At 36.8% G+C, this 25,638-nt stretch overlaps 1 protein-coding gene across 1 annotated transcript in view; it reads right to left on the reverse strand.

Moving 5' to 3' along the window:
• Positions 1 to 241: 241 nt before the first annotated feature.
• Positions 242 to 25,638, reverse strand: part of LOC129553347 (cadherin-10) — a 187,453-nt gene continuing 162,056 nt past the window's right edge. Inside the window, exons 8-12 of the mRNA XM_055422237.2 lie at positions 22,940 to 23,076; positions 17,180 to 17,301; positions 11,362 to 11,470; positions 7,325 to 7,576; positions 242 to 1,217 (exon numbers count right to left, since the gene is read on the reverse strand). Of these exons, the coding sequence (XP_055278212.1) occupies positions 727 to 1,217; positions 7,325 to 7,576; positions 11,362 to 11,470; positions 17,180 to 17,301; positions 22,940 to 23,076 (1,111 nt within the window). The 3' untranslated portion in view covers positions 242 to 726. The remainder of the gene's footprint in view (positions 1,218 to 7,324; positions 7,577 to 11,361; positions 11,471 to 17,179; positions 17,302 to 22,939; positions 23,077 to 25,638) is intronic.

Consider the following 25,638-nt stretch of genomic DNA (forward strand, 5'->3'; position numbering starts at 1 on the left):
GGAAAAATAATTCTTATGTAAATCATATGGATTTGGTTACTCAACAGTAATTCTAAGGACTTATCATTCTTACCTGCATTCCGTGTAATTTTGTACCAAAATTATCCCTGGAGAATGCGTTCTTCCTAGGGGGGAAAAAAGAAGCTAGAGACAAGGTAGTTGTAAAAACTGGTTTATTTTTTAAAAATAAATACAAAAATATAAATATAAAACATTAGCAGATAGAATTTGATGAAATGAAATTGCACAAACGTTTGTATACCAGGTTGCATATCACATCTACTAACACCACATGTACATGTTTGTTTATTTTTTTTAATTTAATGTACAGAACAGGATATACTTTAAAATTTTTCTTCACCTTTTTAAAAGCTTCATTCGCAAGGGCAGGGCATGTACCTAACAGAAGCGGCTTGTCTGTGAGGTTGTTTAAGGGAGGACTATCCTGTTCATGATTCTGAAATTATCTTTTATTTCCTAAGGTGGACGACACTAAATTTCCATAGCTTTGGCTCTTGGAAGTGATTAAATAAAATGTCGTATATATTCCATGAGACATCCTACAAGGAAGAATTAATGTAATTAATGAACAAATTAAAAAGGAAATGGGGAAAGAAAATTGTGCTGAGTGGCAGGAAAATTCTCCTGGAATATCAAACATTGTGAAGTGGAGACGGTGTGGGTCAAGTTAACTTCCTCTTGCCGGAGCAGAACAGACATCCTAGGTTAAGCGTCTTTGTCACTTTCCCCGCCGCCGTACATCTCTGCCAGCTTGTTAAACCGAGGGCCCCATTCCCGGAGGTAATCGTAGTTTTGGTCTCCGTCAGTGGTACCTGATTCCAAGGAACTCAGAGACTCGGCGATGGAGTCGTTCCCTTCGTAGGCGTAGGTAGCGAGCGAGTCGTAGGGCGGCGCCGTGGGATCCAGGTCGTGCTCCTTGAGCCTTTCATTGATGAAATCCCGGACGTCCGCGTTATCCGGGGCCGTCGGAGTCCTCCGGGGGATGAATAAGGTTTCTGGAATAATATCTCGCCGCAGCTTTTTTTCCTCAATAGCGGCCGGATTCCTCAAGGTGCCAATATCAAAGGCCTGAGTGTCCTCCTCTCCGCCACCTTCATCATTATAGCTCACGATGTTGTCTCTTATGTCTTCTTTAGACAAGATCAGAGGCTCTTTTTTCCGCTGTCTTTTCAGAGCTGCGAACAGTACTACTATAACTTCAGAAAAGAAAAAGGGGAAAAAAAAGATGCGTTAGAGATCCGTCTGAAACACTCTATACATAACAAGGCGGGGAGGTACTATAAACGAGTTTAAGTTATTTAGGTTTTTCTGGAACAGGTTAGAATTTAGGATTAATTTTGCACTTCCTTATTATTGTTATTATTTTTGCAGGGTTGGAACGGGCCATGGTGAGAGGAGAGGGGAGTGTTGAAGGATTTACTAGGATGGTTAGAGTTTAAGAACAGTGATTCTGAATTATTTTTAAAGCAATGTGTAAGAGTTTTTGAAATATTGCGACGCCTATTTTTCTAAGAACTGTTTAAAGATAGTTCCTGATGGTAGATATCATTTATATTTTGCATTAAATAGTGACATAAGATGTTGTATAAAAAAGACCCAAATCAAATTCAGTTTCAAATAAAACAACTAAAAAGGGCAAACATACACCCATAGTTTTACATTTGTATGCAATTTTAAAAAGGCAGCTTTCTTCACAAGATATAAAGTGTTCATAATCTGTTAAATAGATTTGATGATGGATTTATGTACTTTTTTTCTTGTGCTGTTCCTAGAGCACCTTAATTATTGCAGGGGGCGGGGAGACCACTTATTTAGACATTATTGGCTTAGAAATTTACCAGATTTTCCATGGAAATATATATGACTCATGAGATTAAAGAAAATACTGGATCACATGATGGCAAAGAGTGAATTCAAATTACTACACTGAATTAGCTACAAAAATCACACATGAATCTCAACTCGCCTGCTCGCTCAGTCTCTCAGGCCTGTCCAAGCTTTTCAGCCTCAAGGACTGCAGCATTCCAGCCCTCTCTTTCCATCACCAACTCCCAGAGTTTACTCAAATTCATGTCCATTGAGTCGGTGATGCCATGCTACCATCTGATCCTCTGTCATCCCCTTTTCCTCCCACCTTCAATCTTTGCCAGCATCAGGGTCTTTTCAAATGAGTCAACTCTTCCCATCAGGTGGCCAAAGTATTGGAGTTTCAACTTCAGCATCAGTCCTTCCAATGAATAGTCGGGACTGATTTCCTTTAGGATGGACTGGTTGGAACTCCTTGCAGTGCAAGGGACTCTCAAGAATCTTCTCCAGCACCACAGTTCAAACAACTGTGACATCCACACATGACTACTGGAAAAATCATAGCTTTGACTAGATGGACCGTTGTTGGCCATGTCTGCTTTTTAATATGCTGTCTGCTGCTTCTTCTGCATCACTTCAGTTGTGTCCGACTCTGTGAGACCCCATAGATGGCAGCCCACCAGGCTCCCCCATCCCTGGAATTCTCCAGGAAAGAACACTGGAGTGGGTTGCCATTTCCTTCTCCAATGCATGAAAGTGAAAAGTGAAAGTGAAGTTGCTCAGTCGTATCCAACTCTTTGCGACCCCATGGACTGCAGCCTACCAGGCTCCTCTGTCCATGGGATTTTCCAGGCAAGAGAACTGGAGTGGGTTGCCATTGCCTTCTCCGAATATGCTGTCTAGGTTGGTCATAACGTTTCTTCTAAGGAGGAAGCATCTTTTAATTTCACGGCTGCAGTGACTATCTGCAGTGATTTTGGAGCCCCCCAAAATAAAATCTTTCACTGCTTCCATTGCTTCCTCATCTATTTTCCATGAAGTGATGGGACCAGATTCCATGATCTTAGTTTTCTGAATGTTGACTTTTAAGCCAACTTTTTCCACTCTCCTCTTTCACTTTCATCAAGAGACTTTTTAGTTCTTCTTCACTTTTTGCCATAAGGGTGGTGTCATCTGCATATCTGATGTTATTGATATATCTCCCGGCAATCTTGATTCCAGCTTGTACTTCATCCAGCCCAGAATTTCTCATGATGTACCCTGATAAACAATCAGGGTAACAATATACAGCTTTGACATATTCCTTTCCCAAATTAGAAACAGTCTGTTCCGCGTCCAGTTCTAACTGTTGCTTCCTGACTTGCATACAGATTTCTCAGGAGGCAGGTCAGGTGGTCTGATATTCCCATCTCTTTCAGAATTTTCCACAGTTTGTTGGGATCCACATAGTCAAAGGCTTTGGAATAGCCAATAAAGCAGAAGTAGATGTTTTCTTGGAACTCTCTTACTTTTTTGACGATCTAACAGATGTTGGCAGTTTGATCTCTGGTTCCTCTGCCTTTTCTAAATCCAGCTTCAAAATCTGGAAGTTCATAGTTCACATTTTGTTGAAGTCTGACTTGGAGAATTTTGAGCAATACATTGCTCGAGTGTGAGATGAGTGCAATTTTGTGGTAGTTTGAGCATTCTTTGGCATTGCCTTTCTTTGGGATTGGAATGAAAACTGACCTTTTCCAATCTTGTGGCCACTGCTGAGTTTTCCAAATTTGCTGGTATTTTGAGTGCAGCACTTTCACAGCATCATCTTTCAGGATTTGAAATAGCTCAACTGGAATTCCATCACCTCCACTAGCTTTGTTCGTAGTGATGTTTCCTAAGGCCGACTTGACTTCACATTCCAGTATGTCTGGCTCTAGGTGAGTGACCACACCACCGTGATTATCTGGATTGTGAAGATCTTTTTTGTACAGTTCTTCTGTGTATTCTTGCCACCTCTTCTTAATATCTTCTGCTTCTGTTAGGTTCATACCATTTCTGTCCTTTATTGTGCTCATCTTCGTGAAATATTCCCTCAGAATCTCTAGTTTTCTTGAAGAGATCTCTAGTCTTTCCCATTCTATTGTTTCCTCTGTTTCTTTGCATTGATCACTGAGAAAGGCTTTCTTATTTCTCTGTGATATTCTTTGGACCTCTGCATTCAAATGGGTATATCTTTCCTTTTCTCTCTTGCCTTTTGCTCGGAGGGCTCAAACAAACCTTGTGCGCACCATGACCCAGAGACTTCACAAAGACTGAGACAGACCTGTGTTTGAGTGTCTCCCGAGGAGGTATGGGTCGGCAGTGGACTGCTGCAGGGGCAGGGGATTTAGCTGCAGCATAACTGGGTATGGCATAAGCCCTCTTGAAGGAGGTCACCATTAACCCCAACATAGAGCCACCAGAACTTACACAGGACTGGGGAAACAGAGTCTTGGAGGGCACAAACAGAACCTTGTGCACACCAGGACACAGGAGAAAGGAGCAGTGACCCCACAAGAGACTGACCCAGACTTGCCTTTGAGTGTCCAGGAGTCTCCGGCAGAGGTGTGGGTTGGCGGTGGCCTGCTGCAGGGTTGGGGGCACTGAGTGTAGCAGTGCCTACATGGGACCTTTTGACGGAGGTCGCCATTATCTTCATTACCTCTACCATAGTTTGGCTGGAGGTAAATAACAGGGAAGGAACACAGCTCCACCCATCAATAGAAAATGAATCTCAACTAGATGTATCTTAATAATAAGTATTGATCCACAAGTAGAAATGTGTATCACTCACAAAGGATATTTCCCTACTCCTGTGGGAAGGTATCAATAATAATATATTTATTACTTTAGTAATCATAATAATGGTAAGAGAATAAAAGGAGAAAGTTAAAATCAATTTCCCGCTGGTTGTGTTAGTTTCCCAACCTATTCAGTATTCCCAAACATTTTGATCATAATCCTTTAAAAATTATGATTTGGAGAAACAGATGTGAATTCAATTAGATGAGGAAAGGAAAAGATCTTACCAGGTACATATATATATATATATATATATATATATATATATATATTCTTAACCTCATTAGAGCAAACATTTAAAGGATATTGGATTTATTACTGATCTAGACTTAATGAAGTGAAGTGAAGTGAAAGTCACTCAGTCATGTCTGACTCTTTGCAAATATACAGTCCATAGGATTCTTTAGGCAAGAATATATATATATATATATATTCTTAACCTCATTAGAACAAACATTTAAAGGATATTGGATTTATTACTGATCTGGACTTAATGAAGTGAAGTGAAGTGAAAGTCGCTCAGTTGTGTCTGACTCTTTGCAAATATACAGTCCATAGGATTCTCTAGGCCAGAATACTAGAGTGGATAGACTTTCCCTTCTCCAGGGGATCTTCCCAACCCAGGGATCGAACCAGGATCTCCTGCATTGCAGGTGGATTCTTTACCAACTGAGCTATCAGGGACTTAATGTGTCCTCTACAAATTCATATCTTGAGTCTAAATATATTCCCAAAGTGGTGGTACATAGAGGTGCAGACTTTGGGAAGTAGTTAGGTCATGGAGGTAGAACCCTCATGAGTGAGTGGGATTAGTGTTCTCATAAAAGAGACATGAGGACTTCCCTGGTGGTTTAGTGAATGGGAATCTGCCTGCCAATGCAGGGGACACGAATTCCTTGTCTGGGAGGATTCCACATACCATGGAGCAACTAGGCATGTGTACCACAGCTAATGAACCTGCTCTCCCTAGAGCCTGTGCTCTGCAACAAGATAAGCCACCACAATGCAAAGCCCAAACACCACAGGTAGAGAGCAGCCTCCACTTTCTGCAACTAGAGAAAGTCCCCATACAGCAATGAAGACCCAGCACAATCAAAGATAAAATAAATAAATGAAGTAATTTTAAAAATAAATAAATGAAATTTTCAAACTTAAAAGAACAAATGAGGGATGAGAGAGATGATTACTGTCTTCCATGTGAGGATATAAGACAAGACAGCCATCCATGAAAGAGGAAGTATGCCCTCACCAAAAATAAAATCTTGGACTCGATCTTGAACTTCCCTGTCTCCAGACTCAGAAATAAATTTCTGTGGTTCAAGCTACCCGTCTAAGGAATTCTGGTGTAGCAGCCTGAACAAAGGCAATTATATTATTATGTAAAGTGGTATTAAGTTATGTTTTTCTCTTTTATTAACTTAGAACTGTAAGACTTCTAGCCCTCAAGCTGGTCTAAGAGAGCAAACAAGGGTCTTTACTAAATGCAACAAAAAAGAAAGTTTGAATCCATTGACAACTGTTCTTGACCTTCAAAGTGATTAAAAAATAAATAGGCCACCACCAAGAGAAGGAAACTGTTTATTCTACAAGGTTTTGAGGAAATATGACCTTTTATTTTGGCTAAATTCATAATTTGTGCCAACACATACACTTCCAATCTAATGATTTAAAACCTCAGACAGCTTGCTATCAACTAAATGATCTTACACAATAAAAAAGTTTCTAAGAATGAGGATAATTAAATTTACTAAGACTGGCTTCAAAATCCCAGTTCATTTCACTGCTTCTTAAAATGTCAGGTATAGTAATTTTTTATTAGGGTCACAGGAACACTCACAATAGCTTTAAGATAGTGCAACTAGAGAGTAAGCAATCTGATTTTTAATTCAAAAGCAGTTATAAAGCAATTTGCTCTGGGTTATAGATTCAAATATTGTCGTTTTAGGGACAAGTGAACCAGATAAAGGGTTTTGTTAACATTAAACAGTAAAGAGGTATCATAGCGAGGCCTTCATCCAACTATAATAAGAAAAAAAAGTGGAAATAAACTTTACTGAAAATCTATGTACACAATGACAACAGCAAAGTGCCTGGCCTTGGCTTAGCCACTCAGAAATTGTGTAATCTTGCAAAATGTTTTAAATATCTCCAACTTTCAGTTTCATTATTTAAGAAAGACAGGTCATGATTCTATCTGATCAGATGTACTTTAATAAAAACAACAGTCCTGGTTAATTGATATGTAACTTACATTCGGGGGGTTAGTTTTGGGGGAAATATTTTAATAGAAGGGCTTCCCTGGTGGCTCAGCAGCAAAGAATCCACCTGCAGTGCAGGAGACCGGGGTTCGACCCCTGGGTTGGGAAGATCCCCTGGAGAAGGAAATGGCAGCCCACTCCAGTATTCTTGCCTGGGAAATTCCATGGACAGAGGAGCCTGGCAGGGCTACATTCCATTGGGTCACAAAGAGTCAGACACAGCTGAGACACTACCACTTTTACTTTCTTCACTACAAAAGCTTTAGAGGTATTCCATCTTGGTTATTTCCCCCAACCAAGGGGAACTTAGGACTTAGCAACTAAACAACAACAACAGCAATTTTAATAGAAACATTTCTTACAGACACAGTGAAGTAAGCCTTCTAGGAAATAAGCACATTTTCCCTAACCTTTCTTACCCAGCAGAATGATGATGCAGAGGAGAATGGCAATCAAGGCCCCTGTGCTGAGCCCGGCAGGCAGGAGCAGGGCCTCGGCGCTGCAGGACTGCATGTTGCCTTGGCTGTCGCAGGCACATACTCGGATGGTGAGTGTGCCTGTGCTGCTCTGAATCGGGTAATCGTTGTCCGAAATCACCACAGGCAAGAGATAAGTGCTTATTTCATGTCTATTGAATCCATTTTTTCTGGTTAAAATTCTGGCAGTATTATCTAAAATAAATTTTAACATATTAAAAATAGCTGGGGCAGTGGATTTGTCTCATCCTGATCACCATGGTTTAACACATAAATATGATAACAAGGTATCTTTTTAAAACACAAAATTGTTATCAAATGTATACACAGCCATTTGGATATAGATAAGATAAATAAGCTAGTTTGAGGAGTCAAGGTAATTCAAATATAAATAAAATAAATAAGATAGTTTGAGGACTCTAATAGCATGATTACTTATTAAACTTTTACCTAATTCTCACACGTGTTCAAAATGGTGGATTTTTATAAGCGGATCATTTATCAAGACTAGAGATGGTAGCATATGATTTTTCAGAGTTTTCAAAAAACATAAAATAGTATGCAAACCAAAGGAGAAATCATAGTAAATGGTTTTTGCTTACATTGTATGTGTCCACACACAAAACATGCATTAATCTTAATATTCATTAAGAAAAATATTAGGTAGTAAAACTTTTAGAATCAATAATACTGTCAAAAACTTTCAAAAGTCCCAATATATGAAAAATAGTGAGCTAATTACTTAATATTTTTGAAGTTAGATTACCATCCATTAAAATGAATTTAATGCATAACTTAAATAGCTGTTGGAAGACAGTAATGTAAGAGTGCCTGACAGACATACTGAAAGAGTAGGGACTTAATCTAGCTACCATCCTACCACCTAGTACATTGCTACTGATATTTCCTTTATCTGGTAACTCATCCAGTATGCTCAAATCTGGGTTGTGAGTTAATAATATTCCTTCTTCTAGCTTTATATAACAAATAATGAAAAAGAAATATACATGGATGATAATTTCACACTCTGTCCAGTGTGCTGGGTCTTGTTTAGCCACCCCACAGGGCTGTTTAAGATGCCAGTGTAGGTAAGGGAGCGTTGCTGCTGCTGCTGTCACTTCAGTCGTGTCCGACTCTGTGTGACCCCATAGACGGAAGCCCACCAGGCTCCCCCTTCCCTGGGATTCTCCAAGCAAGAACACTGGAGTGGGTTGCCATTTCCCTCTCCAATGTGTGAAAGTGAAAAGTGAAAGTGAAGTTGCTCAGTTAGCGACCCCACGGACTGCAGCCTACCAGGCTCCTCCATCCATGGGATTTTCTAGGCGAGAGTACTGGAGTGGCTTCTCCGAAAAGCAGGTTAGCAAAATTGTAACAGAAGAGAAGTGACAGTATTTTTGCAATATATTGGTTGAATATAAAGTAATCATTTCCAAAATTTTAGCAAGAAGTTAAATCTTACCCCTGGTGGCTCAGAGGGTAAAGTGTCTGCCTGCAATGCAGGAGACCTGGGTTCGATCCCTGGGTCAGGAAGATCCCCTGGAGAAGGGAATGGCAACCCATTCCAGTACTCTTGCCTGGAAAATCCCATGGGCAGAGAAGCCTGGTAGACTAGAGTCCATGGGATCGCAAAGAGTTGGGCATGACTGAGCGGTCAACCACAACCACATCAGTAGATTACTACATAAGCTAGGAAAGTAGACTGGCAAAACAGATGTGCACAAGCAAATTTAATAAATCAAATGTAACCCTGATAATTTTGCAATTTTGACTCCTCTGCCAATAAGTGTTAGGATAAAGCTCTTCCTTTCACAAAACTACACTAAAATAAATCATTTATATGCATGTGAGTATTTTTATAATCTTCTTGCTTAGACTTTTTTAACTTTTCAAAAATTTCAAAATCTTAATTTTGCCTACAATAGCTTTGATACGTTAAAGAATCAAAAGAAGTTTTACAATCCACCTGCAATGCAGGAGACCTGGCTTCAATCCCTGGATTGGGAAGATGCCCTGGAGAAGGGAAAGGTTACCCACTCCAGCATTCTGGCCTGGAGAATTCCATGGACTGTACAGTCCATGGGGTTACAAAGAGTCAAACACAACCGAGTGACTTTCAGTTTAACCATTCTATACAAATCATTTTATTAAGTATTCATAAAAATCATCATATAATAAAGCTTTTGATCTGTAAATTAGTGAAAAGTGAGGGATTCTTAAGCATGGGATACCAAGTGTAGTATCACAGAGGCAGGAAATGTATTTTTAAAACGATGAAGAATTAAAAGATGCTTAAGATGAGGCTATAGATAAATGCAAGGGTATTTTCTCAAGAAGATCAACTTTAAGGTCATGTCTGTCATTGGAATTTCTTTCAAAATTCACCCATTTATAGAAAGTAGTGAATTTATGCAAGATTAGATCAAATATTCCATCGGACTTTACTGGTATTCTAGTTAGTTATGTTCAGGTTTGTATTCATATGGCTTCAGCCATAGGATCAGGAACTATACTTAATATAGGAAAATGGTACTATTTATCAAAAATTAATTAAGATTAGCCTTGAATTGTTTCCCCAGTAACTGTGAAATGCTGTGATAAGACAGTACTATTTCAAGTCTCTATTCCTTTTTAAAATTGAGAGGTGGCTTGTTGAGATCCAGGGCTCAATTTAACAAGAATATAAAACAAGTTAAAAGACAATTAGAAAGAGGTTCAATATTGTCAACTCACTACAAAGAATGCCATGTCTAAATTCTATGTTTAAGTTACCAGATTCAGCAAATTAAACTGATGGGTGTTGTTTTTCTGATATTCAGATGTAATTGGGCATTTTGCATTTTATCTACCAATTCTACGTTAATTTTTCCAATCACAATTCTTTTAGGTGTCCAAAGGAGTAGAATGGCTTCCCTGATGGCTCAGGCAGTAAAGAATCTGGCTGCAATGCAGAAGACCCAGGCTCCATTCCTGGGTCAGGAAGATACCCTGGAGAAGGGAATAGGAACTGGCTTCAGTATTCTTGTCTGGGGAATCCCATGGACAGAGGAGCCTGACAGACAGAATGGTCCATGGGGTCTCAAAGAGTCAGACACGACTGAGTGACTAACACACACAGAGGGATAGAAGGCAGACATTTCAAAAGCTCAAATTTAGTAAACAGATGTTACCAACTAATGCACTCCCTTCAACTGATTTCTGCAAAAATCCTATGATATTAAAAATGAGTAGTTGCTCAGTGTAAAACTATCCATTATCCTAAACTGCTTTCTGACATTCTGAAAGCCAACCAGATGTACTAGCAACCTCACTCTGCCAGTATACATACATGGAAAGTATTGTACATATGCCAATGTAGTTATTAGATTTCTTGCAAGAATATATAATTGTATCTATAGCAGCTCTGAAACAAGTATACCTGTTTTGTTTCTGCTTTTTTAAAAAAAAATTCAATAAATATGTTTAGTATTTTTGATCACATATAAAATTCATATGTTATATAGGAAAATAGTGTATCTCGTCTTTGCCAACTATGTTTTTGCTCTCAATTCCCTCACAGGCTAATGTGGCTGCTTTTTTCTTTTCTTTTTATTCGTTTCTTCTAGGCCTTTTGACTATTGTGAATCTGTTGTTGCTAAATCTCACTGAAGTTTCCACAAGAGTCTCACCAAGACATTCATTTCCCTGTGTGGCCTACTATTTTGTTATAAGAACTAATTTCTGGCCTTTCTGAAGTTTGCAAGATCCAGTGTTTTCATTAATACCCATATACTGTCTTCTTTCATGTATTTTATTATTTAAAATTCAACAGTGTAAACTCTGTTAAGTAAGAAATTACCAAAATATCTTATTAAAAATCTAATAAAAACAAACCTTTGCAAACAGATCTAGAAATTAATATGTCATGTATATGTAATTGTTAATTTGGTGAAAATTTCTTGTTAAGTCACCTTAAATCATAATGAACACATTCCAAAATTTACCTTCATTGTCTTGTACTGTGAAGTTTGGATTGACAGCAGCTAAACTGAAGAAAAACTTCTGTCCACCTAAAGGATCATCTTTGTCTACTGCACTTATAGTCTGTATTAGCTGCAGAAAAGAAAAAAAATGTACATTTATCAAGTTTCCATGGCTAGAATCTTCTTCATAATGTTTAATTTTTAGTATCCAATTGATCCAACATTTTTTAAAGACAATTATTTTCTTCCTTATAAGCATGCATCTTTATTTCAGTCCATCCTTTCATTACACAACAGCAACACTCTCGATTTTGTTTCTGTCTCTTTTTTCTCACTGTCAGTTTCTCCTAAATACTATCCATTTTTTAATTAAAATAATGAGCAATAACATAGTATTCTTTATAGTTTTAAGAATTTAGATATAGCATTTGAAATAAGTAGGTATTTCATATATGTTTAAACATTTATCTAGAAGAGTTATTTAATGTAGGAAAATTTAGAAAGTTATAATTATAGCTTCTTTCTTCATCAAAAATAAAGTGAAAACTATTCAAAGAATGTGGAAATTTTATAGAATCATTATGCATAACTTTATAAAGGAAATAAAAACATTATCTATTTTTAGAGTGATCATTTGCACTCTCAATAGAATTATATATTTTTTAATTCAACATATACATATTTTGGAGAATGGTTATTTTATAAGGGTTCAGTTCAGTTCAGTCACTCAGTCGTGTCCAACTCTCTGCGACTCCATAAACCACAGCATGCCAGGCCTCCCTGTCCATCACCAACTCCCGGAGTTCACTCAAACTCATGTCCACAGAGTCAGTGATGCTATCCAGCCATCTCATTCTCTGTCATCCCCTTCTCCTCCCGCCCCCAACCTTTCCCAGCATCAGAGTCTTTTCCAGTGAGTCAACTCGTTGCATAAGGTGGCCAAAGTATTGGAGTTTCAGGTTTTAGGATAAGAGAATATAAGAGGCTATCTAGTAACAAAGAAAATTTAACACCTTATACAATGATCATATCACTACTTTGAACATACTGTATAATAATTAATATTATACATATATAACAGCTACAAATTGTTGCATGTATATCAATTTTTCCTTAACTTACATGTATAATAACATTTTATGTGTTTTTTGCATGTTTTTCAAGAAGGCTTCAAAGTTGTTAAATATGTATCAATGCCTATATAAATGGCAAAATTTATTCTTAAAGGAATATACTTTTTACTGTATTAATTCAGTTTAATATTACGTGGATATTTGATGGAAATGTTTGTTACTGGTGTTTTGTTGCTTAAAAGGGGAATCTTAAGCTCTGGGAGTTGTGGATAGACAGGGAAGCCTGGTGTGTTGCAGTCCATGGGGTCACAAAGAGTCAGACACAACTGAGTGACTGAACTGAAATGAAGTTTAAAACTGTAAAATAATTAGAAAAATAAATTATTTTAACTATTCCATATTAAGTTATTTTTTCTCTTATACTGTGCTATAGAAATAAAAATGGAAGTATTCCCTAATTATTTACTTCATAATGATGCCAGAAATATAACTGGACCAAACAAAGATAAATATTTATCATTAGAAATAAGTAGCAGAAAAATAATTTAAAATTTGAAATAATTCAAAATATTTTTTAAAAATGTAACATCATTTAGAAACAAGACAAAGCTTTGAACCTTTGTTATATGTAAACCAATTATAATCCATTGCAAATTTTTAATACGGTTCACTCTTAATTGTTTTGTTAATGTTTATTTTGATTCTCATCTAGGTCCCTCTCATTCACCACAAAAACTAATTTTGACAGAATAAATGCATCAGTATCATTAAGGACAAAAACATATGCATGAAACTTGAAACTAAGTCAAATACTGACCAAACACCGTCTAAACATAACAATGTCCATGATTTATTATAAAAGTGCATTTATTGTATTTAATACCTATACTTATTTGGTTTCTAAATATATCTTTTTATTTCAACAGTACCATTTGCACTTCCTTAAAAAAATAGTACAACTTGGGTGTTCCAGTCCAGTGAATTGCTATTTTATATTTTTTTTCCTATGGTACAGGGGAATAAATTTCTACACAGCACAGAATAGATTCCACAGTATTATGTCCATGTATGGGGCTGCTGCTGCTGCTGCTGCTAAGTCACCTCAGTCATGTCTGACTCTGTGTGACCCCATAGACGGAAGCCCACCAGGCTCCCCCGTCCCTGGGATTCTCCAGGCAAGAACACTGGAGTGGGTTGCCATTTCCTTCTCCAATGTGTGAAAGTGAAAAGTGAAAGTGAAGTCGCTCAGTCGTGTCCAACTTGTAGCGACCCCACGGACTGCAGCCTACCAGGCTCCCCCATCCATGGGATTTTCTAGGCAAGAGTACTGGAGTGGCTTGCCATTGCCTTCTCCGATGTATGGGGCTAACCTATAGATATTTACAAAATAAAAACCTCAATTCATGAAAAAAATAAAAAATAAAAATGTAACATCATTTTATGATTTTTTAGTTGTAATTTAAGATTACATAAAGCAAGAATTTATGGCTAATGTCTTATCCATTTAATAAAAAACAAAAGATGGTACATATATAAAGCAATTAATACAATCTTTCAGAGTTTGCTCAAACTCATGTTATTGAGTCAATGATATTAAATATTATTAAAATATATTTTATTGACTAAAAGAGTAAGGCATGCCTGAGAAAAAATAGAAGAAAGAGAAATAGCCAGTCCTCTCTTCTGCCCTTTCCCAAGGTCTGCTGATTGTGAAATGGAAAAAAATGGGAGTCTGGATGCCTCATTCAACCATTGTTGTTGTCCATTCGCTAAATCGTGTCTGACTCTGCGACCTCATAGACTGCAGCACACCAGACCTCTCTGTCCCTCACTATCTCCTGGAGTTTGCCCAAGTTCATGGCCATTGAATCTGTAATGCTACCCAACCGTCTCATCCTCTGCTGCCCTCTTCTCTTTTTGCCTTCAATTATTCAAGCATGCTGCTGCTGCTGCTGTTAAGTCACTTCAGTCGTGTCCGACTCTGTGTGACCCCATAGACGGCAGCCCATCAGGCTCCCCCGTCCCTGGGATTCTCCAGGCAAGAACACTGGAGTGGGTTGCCATTTCCTTCTCCAATGTGTGAAAGTGAAAAGGGAAAGTGAAGTCGCTCAGTCAAGTCTGACTCGTAGCGACCCCATGGACTGCAGCCTGCCAGGCTCCTCCGTCCATGGGATTTTCTAAGCAAGAGTACTGGAGTGGCTTGCCATTGCCTTCTCCGTATTCAAGAATAAGAAGGGACTATTCATACATGTAAATTACATCCTTTTCCTAGGGGGAAAGTCTTCTTCCCTTCAGATGGGGAATAGAAAAGAAAAGAGTGCAGTGAGTGCTAAGTCGCTTCTGTTGTGTCTGACTCTGTGCAGCCCTTTGGATTGTAGCCTGCCAGGTTCCTCTGCCCATGGAATTCTTCAGGCAAGAATAATGAAGTGGGTTGCCATTTCTTTCTCCCAGGGAATCTTCCCTACCCAGAAATCAGGAATTGAACCCATGTCTCTTATGTTTCCTTCATTGGCAGGTTGGTTCTTGTAGCACTAGCACCATCTGGGAAGCCCCAAGAAAGGAGGAGCGGTGGCATTTAGCTTTATATCTGTCTCACTGGGGTGTCCCAGGTGATGCTGGTGGTAAAGAATCACTTGCCAATGCAGGCAGTGGAAGAGATGTGGGTTTGATCCCTGGGTAGCGAAGATCCCCTGGAGTAGGGAGTGGTAACCCACTCCAGTATTCTTACCTGGAAAATTCCATGAACAGAGAAGCCTGGCAGCTACAGTCCACGGGACCACAAAGAGTCAGACATGACTGAGCAACTTAGAACACAAAACATACTCTCACTGTGTCCACACCCCAAATGAATGGAATTATGTTCCATATTGTTTAAATGCTGCTCTTAAAGAGCACTTAATTCAGAGAAGTTCTGGGTGGACTGAACTACTATATAAATAACTAAAGCAAATCCAGAAGTCCCCCAAAGCTCCTACTTCCCTGGAAAGAGGGAAGACAGACTTAACAAATTAATTTCAAGAAAGGTTCAGTAAGGAAAGACTTTATCAAATAACTATTTTGATTTTGCTTGCTAGGATGACATAACCTAGAATTCCATCAGTGAGTATTTAATAGTTTAGTTCAAGCAAACATGTTTCTGCCTATGAGACCAAAATGACATCTAACAAGCTGGTCTTATTAAAAGTAACTAATATGGGAGGGTTTTGCACATGCAGCCAATTAGACCAAAATTAATAATCATATTCTTCCTGTCAACTTTGTCAAAATAGACTAATTACTTTTTAAAATTAACATCATCTTTGATTTGATTATTTTCCCTCAATATACCAACTTGTTTTTAAAAGTTCAAAGAATACGAAATTACGGAGCCAGATATAGGTTCAAGAAAAGAAAAAAGGCATAAGGAAAATAAACAAACACAAATTTTGTGTATTTTGAATACATTTGGGAAAGAATATTTATAATGACTCAAATGCTCTGAAAAGATATCTCTTGAAAATCAAATAGAATAACCATAGAGGGAGCAATGTATGCAGCAGTTTCAAAGTGGGTAATTCATCTCCTACAGAAAAGGCTTCAACTTATATCATGCTGAGCCTGCCAAGCAGAGAACTATTTGGAATGGTATTTTTAGGGCGTACTGTTTCATGAAGAAGTAGGTCGGAAGTAGCTAAGTCCTTTAAATATTCCAAATTAAACATTTCCATAACATTTTCAACTAAAAAAAAAGAATCCAATTGCAGCAATTTTACCATTTCAGACAATAGACAGGCTATTGAATTCCTGTTAGAATCTTCTGAAGGAAGAATTTATTTCACAATATAATTTGCATAAAAATGTAACAATGACATTGATGTTTATAAAGAGCATCAAACGAAGTCTAAACACAATACAGTTTCGTAATGGCTTCTCTTTCTTTAATAAAACACGTTTGATTTCCAATTATTATTTATAACATGCAGCTCCCTTCTGTGAAAACGGCACTCAAACCAATTAAGAGCATTTCTTTCAACCATACAGGCTGGCACTTTTCAAACAACAGAATGAGCCCACTGAGGAAAAGATTTGAAGAGTTATAAACAAAGCTGATATAGGAAGAATGTTTTAAAGGACGAAAACCAAGTCATTAAGCACTTTATGTGTTGCTGTAATGATGAAACACAAGTCTAAGCCTTAGGAGCGAGTTATTTTGCCCTGCTCCAAAATTGTATTTGCATATGTTGGGATAGTGATGGAATGTTTTGATGATCTCAAGTATTTGTGTTTTCCCCAACTTTCATTTCCTGTCTTGCAAGCAGTTACCAATATTTACCTAATGGCACACCACCATTTCTTTTCCCTTTTGTTTATTCATTTGTCTTTGTTTTTGAAAGTTAAAAAGTTATTTCCTCTTACACCTTAAGTTTTGCAGCTACTATTTCATATCTGCCTGCAATGCAGGAGACTAAGGTTCAATTCCTGGGTCAGGAAGATCCCCTGGAGACGGGAATGACTATCCATTTCAATATTCTTGCCTGGAGAATTCAATGGATAGATAAGCCTGGAGGGCTGCAGTCCATGGTGTCTTAAAGAGTGGGACACTACTGAGCGACTAATACTCACTAACTAATTTGGTTTTGCTTTTTGTTTGTTCTAATTATATTTCTGGGACTTTCAATGAATGATTTTATCTATGTTTGCTCATTCCTCTCGAGATTAGGAAAAGAAAAATATTTGAAGTGCCCATTAAAAACCTTCTTATGCTTTGAAATCCTATGGGTGCTTACCTGTCCTGGTCTGGCATTTTCACAGACAAAAGTGTCATAGAACACAGCAAATTGTGGGGCATTGTCATTAACATCCAAAATTCTCACGAAAACAGCCACTCGAGTCATCTCTTTGGGATTGTCTAGAAAAAGGAGAGGAAAAGTTTGTTTAGGAAGACACATTTGTACACCAGATTTAATGTATATCAGCATCTTGTAGATATTAAGTGCTCATATTCAAATAAGCATCAACTTCATTCTACTATCGTAATGAACAAATGCAATAAAGAAAATTACTACAGAGCCTAATTAAGTAGTCATGAATTCAGCTATTATTGGGCTCAAGAGTACTATTAATATTTTGAAAACTCTTTTTAAAAGCACAATCCAGTGTAGTTGATTTCATATAATATTTGTGTCTTCACTCTCCAAATATACAATGTAAGAACAAATATTTATTAAATCTTTATTATACATCATTAGATTTCTTAATTTATACCTTTCTTTTTTTTGGATAAAGAGTAGTATTAGTTAAATCAGTAACTTGCCTGAGGTCATCTTCTATGTGGTTGTTGTTAATTACAACCTACCCTTCTGACTACTTTTATCACTAAAATATATTTCAACAGCTACTGTCAACTCTCCTTTTGGAAATTTTACTATATATCCTATATACCTATTATCAAATTGAAGGGAAATTTACAACGAAACACAAGATTTTAAATGTTTCATTAATAAAATTGTTAACTGTACCATTTCATCAACACAAGCTCAATTTTGTATAACAATATTAGTTCAGTAGTTACATGCAGTATAATAATCATTATTTTTTTTGCCAAAATCAAGATCATCAAAGTTTTCACATAAAAACATGCATTTAAAAATATGTTTTGATTTGTAAATGTAATTTTAAAACATGTCTATTTAGCTTATCCTTGGGTAACAACCTCATATTAATCATAACTGTATTTTCCCCTCTAAGGATTTTTCCAGGAACTTGCACTAATACTCTGAGAGTGTTTGGGCATCTTAAATTAAGGTTATATGCATCAGCCTTCATGATCTCAAAATCTCAGTCTCTGGATATAGTTCAAATTCTTTGTGAACTCTTGCGAAATCAAACTCAAGATCAATATAAAAGAAGAAAGGAGTAATTAGCTAAAAATGAAGCAAAGCAAAAAAAAAAAAAAAGTAGGTGAGCTGGGGGATAGTAACCATCTTACTAAATGGCTTCTATCTACATGGGTTATGAATAATGATTTTCCCTTTGTGAAATTTATTTGAATTTCTAATTTTATCTAAATAATTTGCAGATATAAGGGTTAAAAACTTCTCAGGTACAAACAGGGAGTATATCACTACACAAAAGAATTTATTTCTCCTTCCTTTTCTTCATATAATTATAATGTAACTAAAATAATGAAATCAGCAGTTTCAAAAAATAACATTTAAGAACTAATTGTTTGGCAGGGAGGCAGACAGAATTCTAAATCCATTTGAAATTCACCTTTCGTTCCTCTTTTCAAGAGAAGATTTAAAACACTTGCCCTCTTTAAAACTATTGTTCAGTCCTCCTTCAACCTCTTAACCCAAAAACATTCAGCTCTCAGGTTTTAATTTCATATTCGCTCATCTACTGTTACATGTTTTTCACTTCTTAGTATGTCAGGTGGTTGTTAGAGTTTAGACTCTGGAGTCAGACTTGATTCCCAGGTTCACCATTCATTCAGTGTTTAACTTTGTCCAGTTTACACTCTTTCTCTAATGCCTCAGTTTACTCAACATGAATGAAAATAGAACTTCTGATCTTATAAGTTATTTGAATAACTAGGTGAGTGAATACAAGAAAATTTCTTATTGAAGTATCAGTTTGTTGGTAAACACTTTATACACGTTGTTAACAGGGACTCCCTTGATATCTCAGCTGGTAAAGAATCTGCCTGCAATGCAGGAGACCCCAGTTTGATTTCTGGGTTGGGAAGATCCCCTAGAGAAGGGAACAACTACCGATTCCAGTATTCTGGCCTGGAGAATTCCATGGATTGTATAGTCCATGGGGTTGCAAAGAGTCAGACATGACTGAGTGACTTTCACTTTCAATACACATCGACTATTGTTATTAAGATTGTCTTTATTATCACTGTCATATCTTCTTCATTTCCTTCAGTTCAGTTCAGTTCAGTTCAGTCACTCAGTCATGTCCGACTCTTTGCGACCTCATGAATCACAGCACGCCAGGCCTCCCTGTCCATCACCAACTCCCGGAGTTCACCCAAACTCATGTCCATCGAGTCGGTGATGCCATACAGCCACCTCATTCTCTGTCGTCCCCTTCTCCTCCCACCCCCAATCCCTCCCAGCATCAGAGTCTTTTCCAGTAAGTCAACTCGTCGCATGAGGTGGCTAAAGTATTGGAGTTTCAGCTTTAGCATCAGTCCTTCCAGTGAACACCCAGGATTGATCTCCTTTAGAATGGACTGGTTGGATCTCCTTACATTGTTTAAAAGCTTAATCTATCTTTGTCCATACAAAGCATCTACACAATAAAAATATGTCAACTAGTTTTCTTACAGTTCATGTGGGTCTCAGGAGGAGTACTTTTGGGGAAAAGTGGAGAGAAGAGAAAAAAGAGAAAAATGCTATTCCACTAATTTTCTACCTCTCTTACTCCTAAACCATTTGCTAATACCCAGAGGCATAGTGATTCACCTATAAATGAATCCTCAACTACCCAAAGTTACTTGTTGCTATGGGGAAGAGTGGGGAGGTATGATTCATATTTTCTAGAATGTGCTCTTTAACCTACTTTTATAGTTAGTGGACATAAGCAAAATGTTTTCTTTCAATACAAAGTCTTGACATAAAAATAACTCTTTTGTTAGTAGCAATTCACTTTCTAACGGTGCCACAGAAGCTAAGAAAGACAGAAAAGTTTCACATCTAAAAAATTGCAATGTCAGTCCCTTCCCTAACACAATACAGAGATTCTCCAGCCTCTTTACACATAACTCAAGGCTCTTCAAATCAAAAGCTAAATCCACAGGGATAAACATGCTTTGTAAAGCATCAGGCCTGGAGTCATCTATTCAAAAAAAAAAAAAAAAAACAGTGCTTACACTAATCTTTTTACTGGCAGATGTGGCAGCTTATGTATAAATAAAAATATAAAGCCTTCCCAGCAAGCATCATACTGAATAGGAGCCGGCTTATTTTTACCACCTGAGACTCTCAGTAGTCCAGCAAACTCTAGTGTAGGGAGAACTTGTGAGCAATATAGGATCTTAAAATCTATGTCCTAAGGTAAAACCATGCTACATATTCACAGGCTTTTCTATACCTCCAGGAAGAAGAAAATATAAATCTCCATCTAGAAATCCCAGGCTTTAGAAAGAAGTATCTTTTGTACCTCCTTACGGCAAGAGTTTCCACTAACAAGGAAGCAGGTGTAGAAAATGGAGCCCTTAGTCAGAAACGTTGCTCTACTGTTCTTAGAATGTATTGCAGTGCTTATAGTTTAATTCTCAGATATTATAGGAACTCATTGATTTCTACAACCATGTGTTTTACAATCCCTGATTGTGGCCTTAGTTTTAGATTTTATATTCTCCACATGGCATTTAATTTTTTCCCCCAAGAAGAATAAATTACTCCATGGTATAATGCACTAAATGATTGCCTAGAATAGAACTTGCCATATGATAGGATGAACTGCTAAGGAATGTAGAATTAAACCGTTAGAGGCAAGGTCTGGAAAAACATTGATAAGAAGTACATTTTAGGTCATTCTGCACTGTTCTGGATGAATGGCACACTTACCAGTGTTCAAAATCTAGCAAAAACAATGCCCTATATGCTGTTTCCCTCTCACCCTCATTCCATTTAATAATCGGAACAGCATGATGGGCCCCTCACTGTGTGTGGTTTGGCAGGTAGGCATCTCCAGCAGTTACTCCATAGACTGGTTTTATTTAAGGGTAGAAAGTAGGTTTAGTTCTTAAAATGAAGAACATAATTGACTTAGCTTTTTACAGAATCATAATTATTTCAACTAGCTTTAGAAGTTAAATTTCTCAAAGTATCTGAAACGGAAAATGCAATTCCTAGCTCATTAGGCTTGAATAAGGAGCTTGACTAGAGCAGAGAGCACAAACAATCGTGATTCTGGAATAATCAGACTGGATCCTGTCAGGCACATTTAACATTGTGATATGGATACAGATACAGAAATAAAAGCTTTCCTTAAGAAAACCTCAAAACCTCAAAAATTCTTCAGTTCACCTTGAGAGGTACAGCCATTCATATTTCATTATGGAAAAACTGGATCGTTTGGATGGTAGGGTTCATCTATATTTCAGAGCCAGATGTAAGAAAAAAAATTAAGTCTAGTACTTTCTCTTGAGGCATTAAGTTCATTGCTGATGATCAGTCTAGACCAGCTCCATCCTTCTGAGGCTTGATATTTCAGCCCCAGTACCCTGCCTTCCAAATCTTGGGATGATTACTTCAGATAACTTGACCTTGATATGTGTTTGTGGATTCAGCTTACTTTTTCAGATCTGAAATGTATAGTCTTTTTTTTTTAACTCCATGATTTAGTCCCTAATTAATGCTTCTATTTAAGACAGAGTTGCTTTATTCCATGCACGTATCATAATACAGGAATCAGAAACCATGAACAGGTTTGCATGTGTGGACAGGGCTCGCTTCAGGGGCATGTGCAATGGAGCAGGGCCTCATACTCAGAAGGCCCCACCCTTATTTAATGCTCTGCTGTTGCCATCTTAAATTTCTTCATCGTATTTTAACATGAGGCCTGAGATTTTCACTTTACAATGAGTCCTAAAGATTATGTATCCCAGTATTGTATTTGCAATAGGAGACAAATAAGACTGAATGGGCCTCCCAGGTGGTGCTAGGGTGAAGAACCTGCCTGCCAGTGCAAGGGACACAAGAGATGCATGGGCTCTATCCCTATGCTGCGAAGATCCCCTGGAGGAGAACATAGCAACCCACTCCAGTATTCTTGCCTGGAGCGTCCCATGGACAGAGGAGCCTGGTGGGCAACAGTCCATAAGGGCACAGAGAGCTGGACATGGCTGAAGTAACTTAGCATGCACGCATGACTTTGAATGCTGGCTCTCTCTGATACTAGTTGGGTGAACTTTTATAAATTAAGTATAGAATTAAGTATTAGATCTAAAAACAGAATGACTAGTTTCAAATCCCAGTTTTATTACTTCTGGCATTGTGACTTTGGACAAGTTACTAAAATCCCTGGAGTCTTATTTCATTCTCTGTTAAATAAGGTCAATAAAAATATTAGGAAGAAAAAATTGATTTAAATTTCTTAGAATACCTGTTTAGAGTGCTTAATGTTAGCTATGATTATGGATACCTTTGTTTCTTCACCTGTTAAAAAGAAGTAATCATATCTATCTCTGTGTCTATTGTTCAAAAATGGACTTCCACCATTTCAGCATAAATTTTAGTTCATAGTTTCTATGTGATGAATTTAATGCATTTCCCTTTCTTCCAAAGAGAATATCTTTAGTTCTAATTCTAGATCATTTTTATTAGTTAGTACTAAATGTATATCTGTGGATGCCCACAGCTATTTCTCAGTATATATAGAAACTATTGAAAAAAATTATAGGTGTTAAGGAGCCTTTTCAAACCTTAGATTAAAATTACAATTCATTTGTGCAATGAGATGGAATTATTCTTAATATAAAATAAAACCTAAAATTATGCTAAATATGATATACGTAAAATTCATCTTACTGATTTCAGCAGCTATAACAGTAAGATTGTGCCACTGAGATAGTTCACGGTCAAGTGGCTTTGATGTATAAAGGGATCCATTTCCAGAATGTATGTTAAAGATCCTGTCAAGGTCAGTATGGCGATCCAAGGAAAATCTGAACATAGAGGGCAGAGAAAAATACATGGCAGTATTATTGATGGCTTGCAGGAGAAAATGGTGAAATGCAGAGACACACATATAGTGATATTTAATAATTTTAGGAAAGTGCAAAGTACTGATCCAGAATGCAGACTGTGTCATGGATTTATCATACACACACACACACACACACACACACAGACACACACTTATACACAGTGACCCTCTACCATCTCCCCAAAACCTCTTCCTAAGGCCTGAATTGACGTTTACTGTGCATTTAAATGCTGGTATTCTGAATGTTGTATGTTATTAAGTCATTATGTATTGGATATTTAACTGACCCTAATATATTTTTTCCACAAAGCTTAGAATTACAAGTTTTACCCTACCAACTGAATTTACCTAGTGATTGTTAACCCTATTAGAGAATTATTACATGGGTCAAATACAAAAGATCATTCCCAGAAGCAAAGTTTTGGAGTAAGAATATTGGAGATGTTAGTTTCCTCAGAGTAGTAGGTCATCAATTTATGACAGTGTTCCAAAGTTTCAAAGTTTCAATATGATACCTGGTTTGCTTGTTTCTTACCTACATGTATCACTATAAAATGTATACATTTTAACCAGAGATATTTTGAGTAGAAAAGTTTGGGATAGGAGTTTCTAGATATTTTATCAAATAAAATCTTAGTGTATGTATTAAAAAGACAACTATTCTGCAAATTGATTAAAGGCATAGTGTTGAGTGTTACTCCAAAGCCTAACAACAGGTTTATCCATTAGGATGATGTAGTTGGTATAAATCCCATTATTTTGGAGATTGTCAGTCAAGGTTTAAAAGAGTAACTCTCATTGGTGGTTCCTGCCACTTCATACTCCTCGTGGTTTATGAATATTTTGAAATTCTGGAGGTAGCAAGCATAATCCCCCAAGTTATATTTAATGTTCCCTATTAAAACATTTTAAAAATAAAGCAAGATAAACATGACAAAACTAAGAGTAATATGTTATGGCACATATTTTCCTAAGCCACAATGGTCATTTATTTAAAGAAAATGTATGAAATAGTATTTTAAATTACATTTTATAAGTAATAATACAAAATAATTTTGAAAGTGCCATAAAACTCTTTTATTCTTTTCCTCTTCCAAACTTGTATAATGTTTCCAGAAAGCAGTTGAAATATAAGATTTTTATGCTGGATTTTGAATCAATTGCATTAGAAAAATAATTTAACATACCAATACAGTTAATGTCATTTTATGTTTGAGAATGGCTTATTTTAGATTTTTATTTTAAATCTGTTCTAAGCAAAATAGACTAGTAATTTACAAAGTTCCTTAATAAAACCCAGCCCTTTCTAACAACATAACATGAATTTAGTTTTCTATTCAAACTATATGTTTTAGCCATTCACAAATAAAGCAAAATATTTTATCTGAAATAATTCATAAATTACATTTCAAGTTGACAAAATTTTAACACTACTGAAAAATCAAACATAAATTTTACCTCCTCCTTGTAGTATTCCATTATTACCTGAAGTAGAAGCTATCTGTCCCCTTCCATCCTAAAGCACCTTGCCATTTACCATATTGTATTAGGAGTTCATCTCACATCTCAAACAGGAAATCAAACATGAAAACAGCAAGCATCATACTTAGTGTCTAGTACATACTCAATGAATATTACTTCTCAAATTGAATCTACTTTCTTAACAAACTGAGAATTTCTTGAGAAACATATTAGTAACTGATATGGTCACCCACAATATTTGTTGAATAAAAGAAATAATGATTCCTTTGGCATTTTGGCAAATAATAAATATCCTTATTTCTATAGAATTATGGCAGGAAATTAAAGGCTGTAAATCAATATAAAGTATCATTTTCTTTACCAAAGCCATTTAAATGTGTTTTGTCTTTTTTTTTTGTAGCTCAATTTAGAAAACAATGATAAATTTAAATGATTATGTAAAATTATCTGGAAAATACAGAGAGATCCTAGTTCTTTTTCACAGTTGATGTAATTATTGCTGACTCTTGAACAACATGAGTTTGAATTCTATGGGTCCATTTTTACAACAAATATAAATTACAGTATGTATTTATTAAAATAAATAAATCTGAGGTTGACTCTTCAGATGCAGAGCCATGGATACAGAGGGCCAGCTATGAAGTTATACTCAGATTTTTGACTGCACGGGAGCAGGGGAGATCTATACCCCTAATTCCCAAGTTGATCAAGGGTCAAATGTATATTTTTTAATTCTCTATTGATAAATTCTATGTATTATCTAACATTTTCATTTTAGAAATCAGTTCCAGAAGACATATTTTAGGTAAATCCTTTTGATTATTGCATTAGCATCCATGATATATCACATGGACAGTTTATAATATGACCAGTATTATCCTATTGTGTGTGTGTATGTGTGCACATTCAGTAGTGTCCGACTCTTTGTGACCCCATAAACTGTAGCGCTTTGGCTCATCTGTCCATGAAATTTTCCAGGCAAGAATACTGGAGTGGGTTTCCATTTCCTACTCCAGGGGATCTTCCCAACCCAGGGATC

The sequence above is a fragment of the Moschus berezovskii genome, chromosome 18 (assembly GCF_049115385.1).
Source record: "Moschus berezovskii isolate FMDL1 chromosome 18, NW_MosBer_1.0, whole genome shotgun sequence".
In the NCBI taxonomy this organism is placed as follows: domain Eukaryota; kingdom Metazoa; phylum Chordata; class Mammalia; order Artiodactyla; family Moschidae; genus Moschus; species Moschus berezovskii.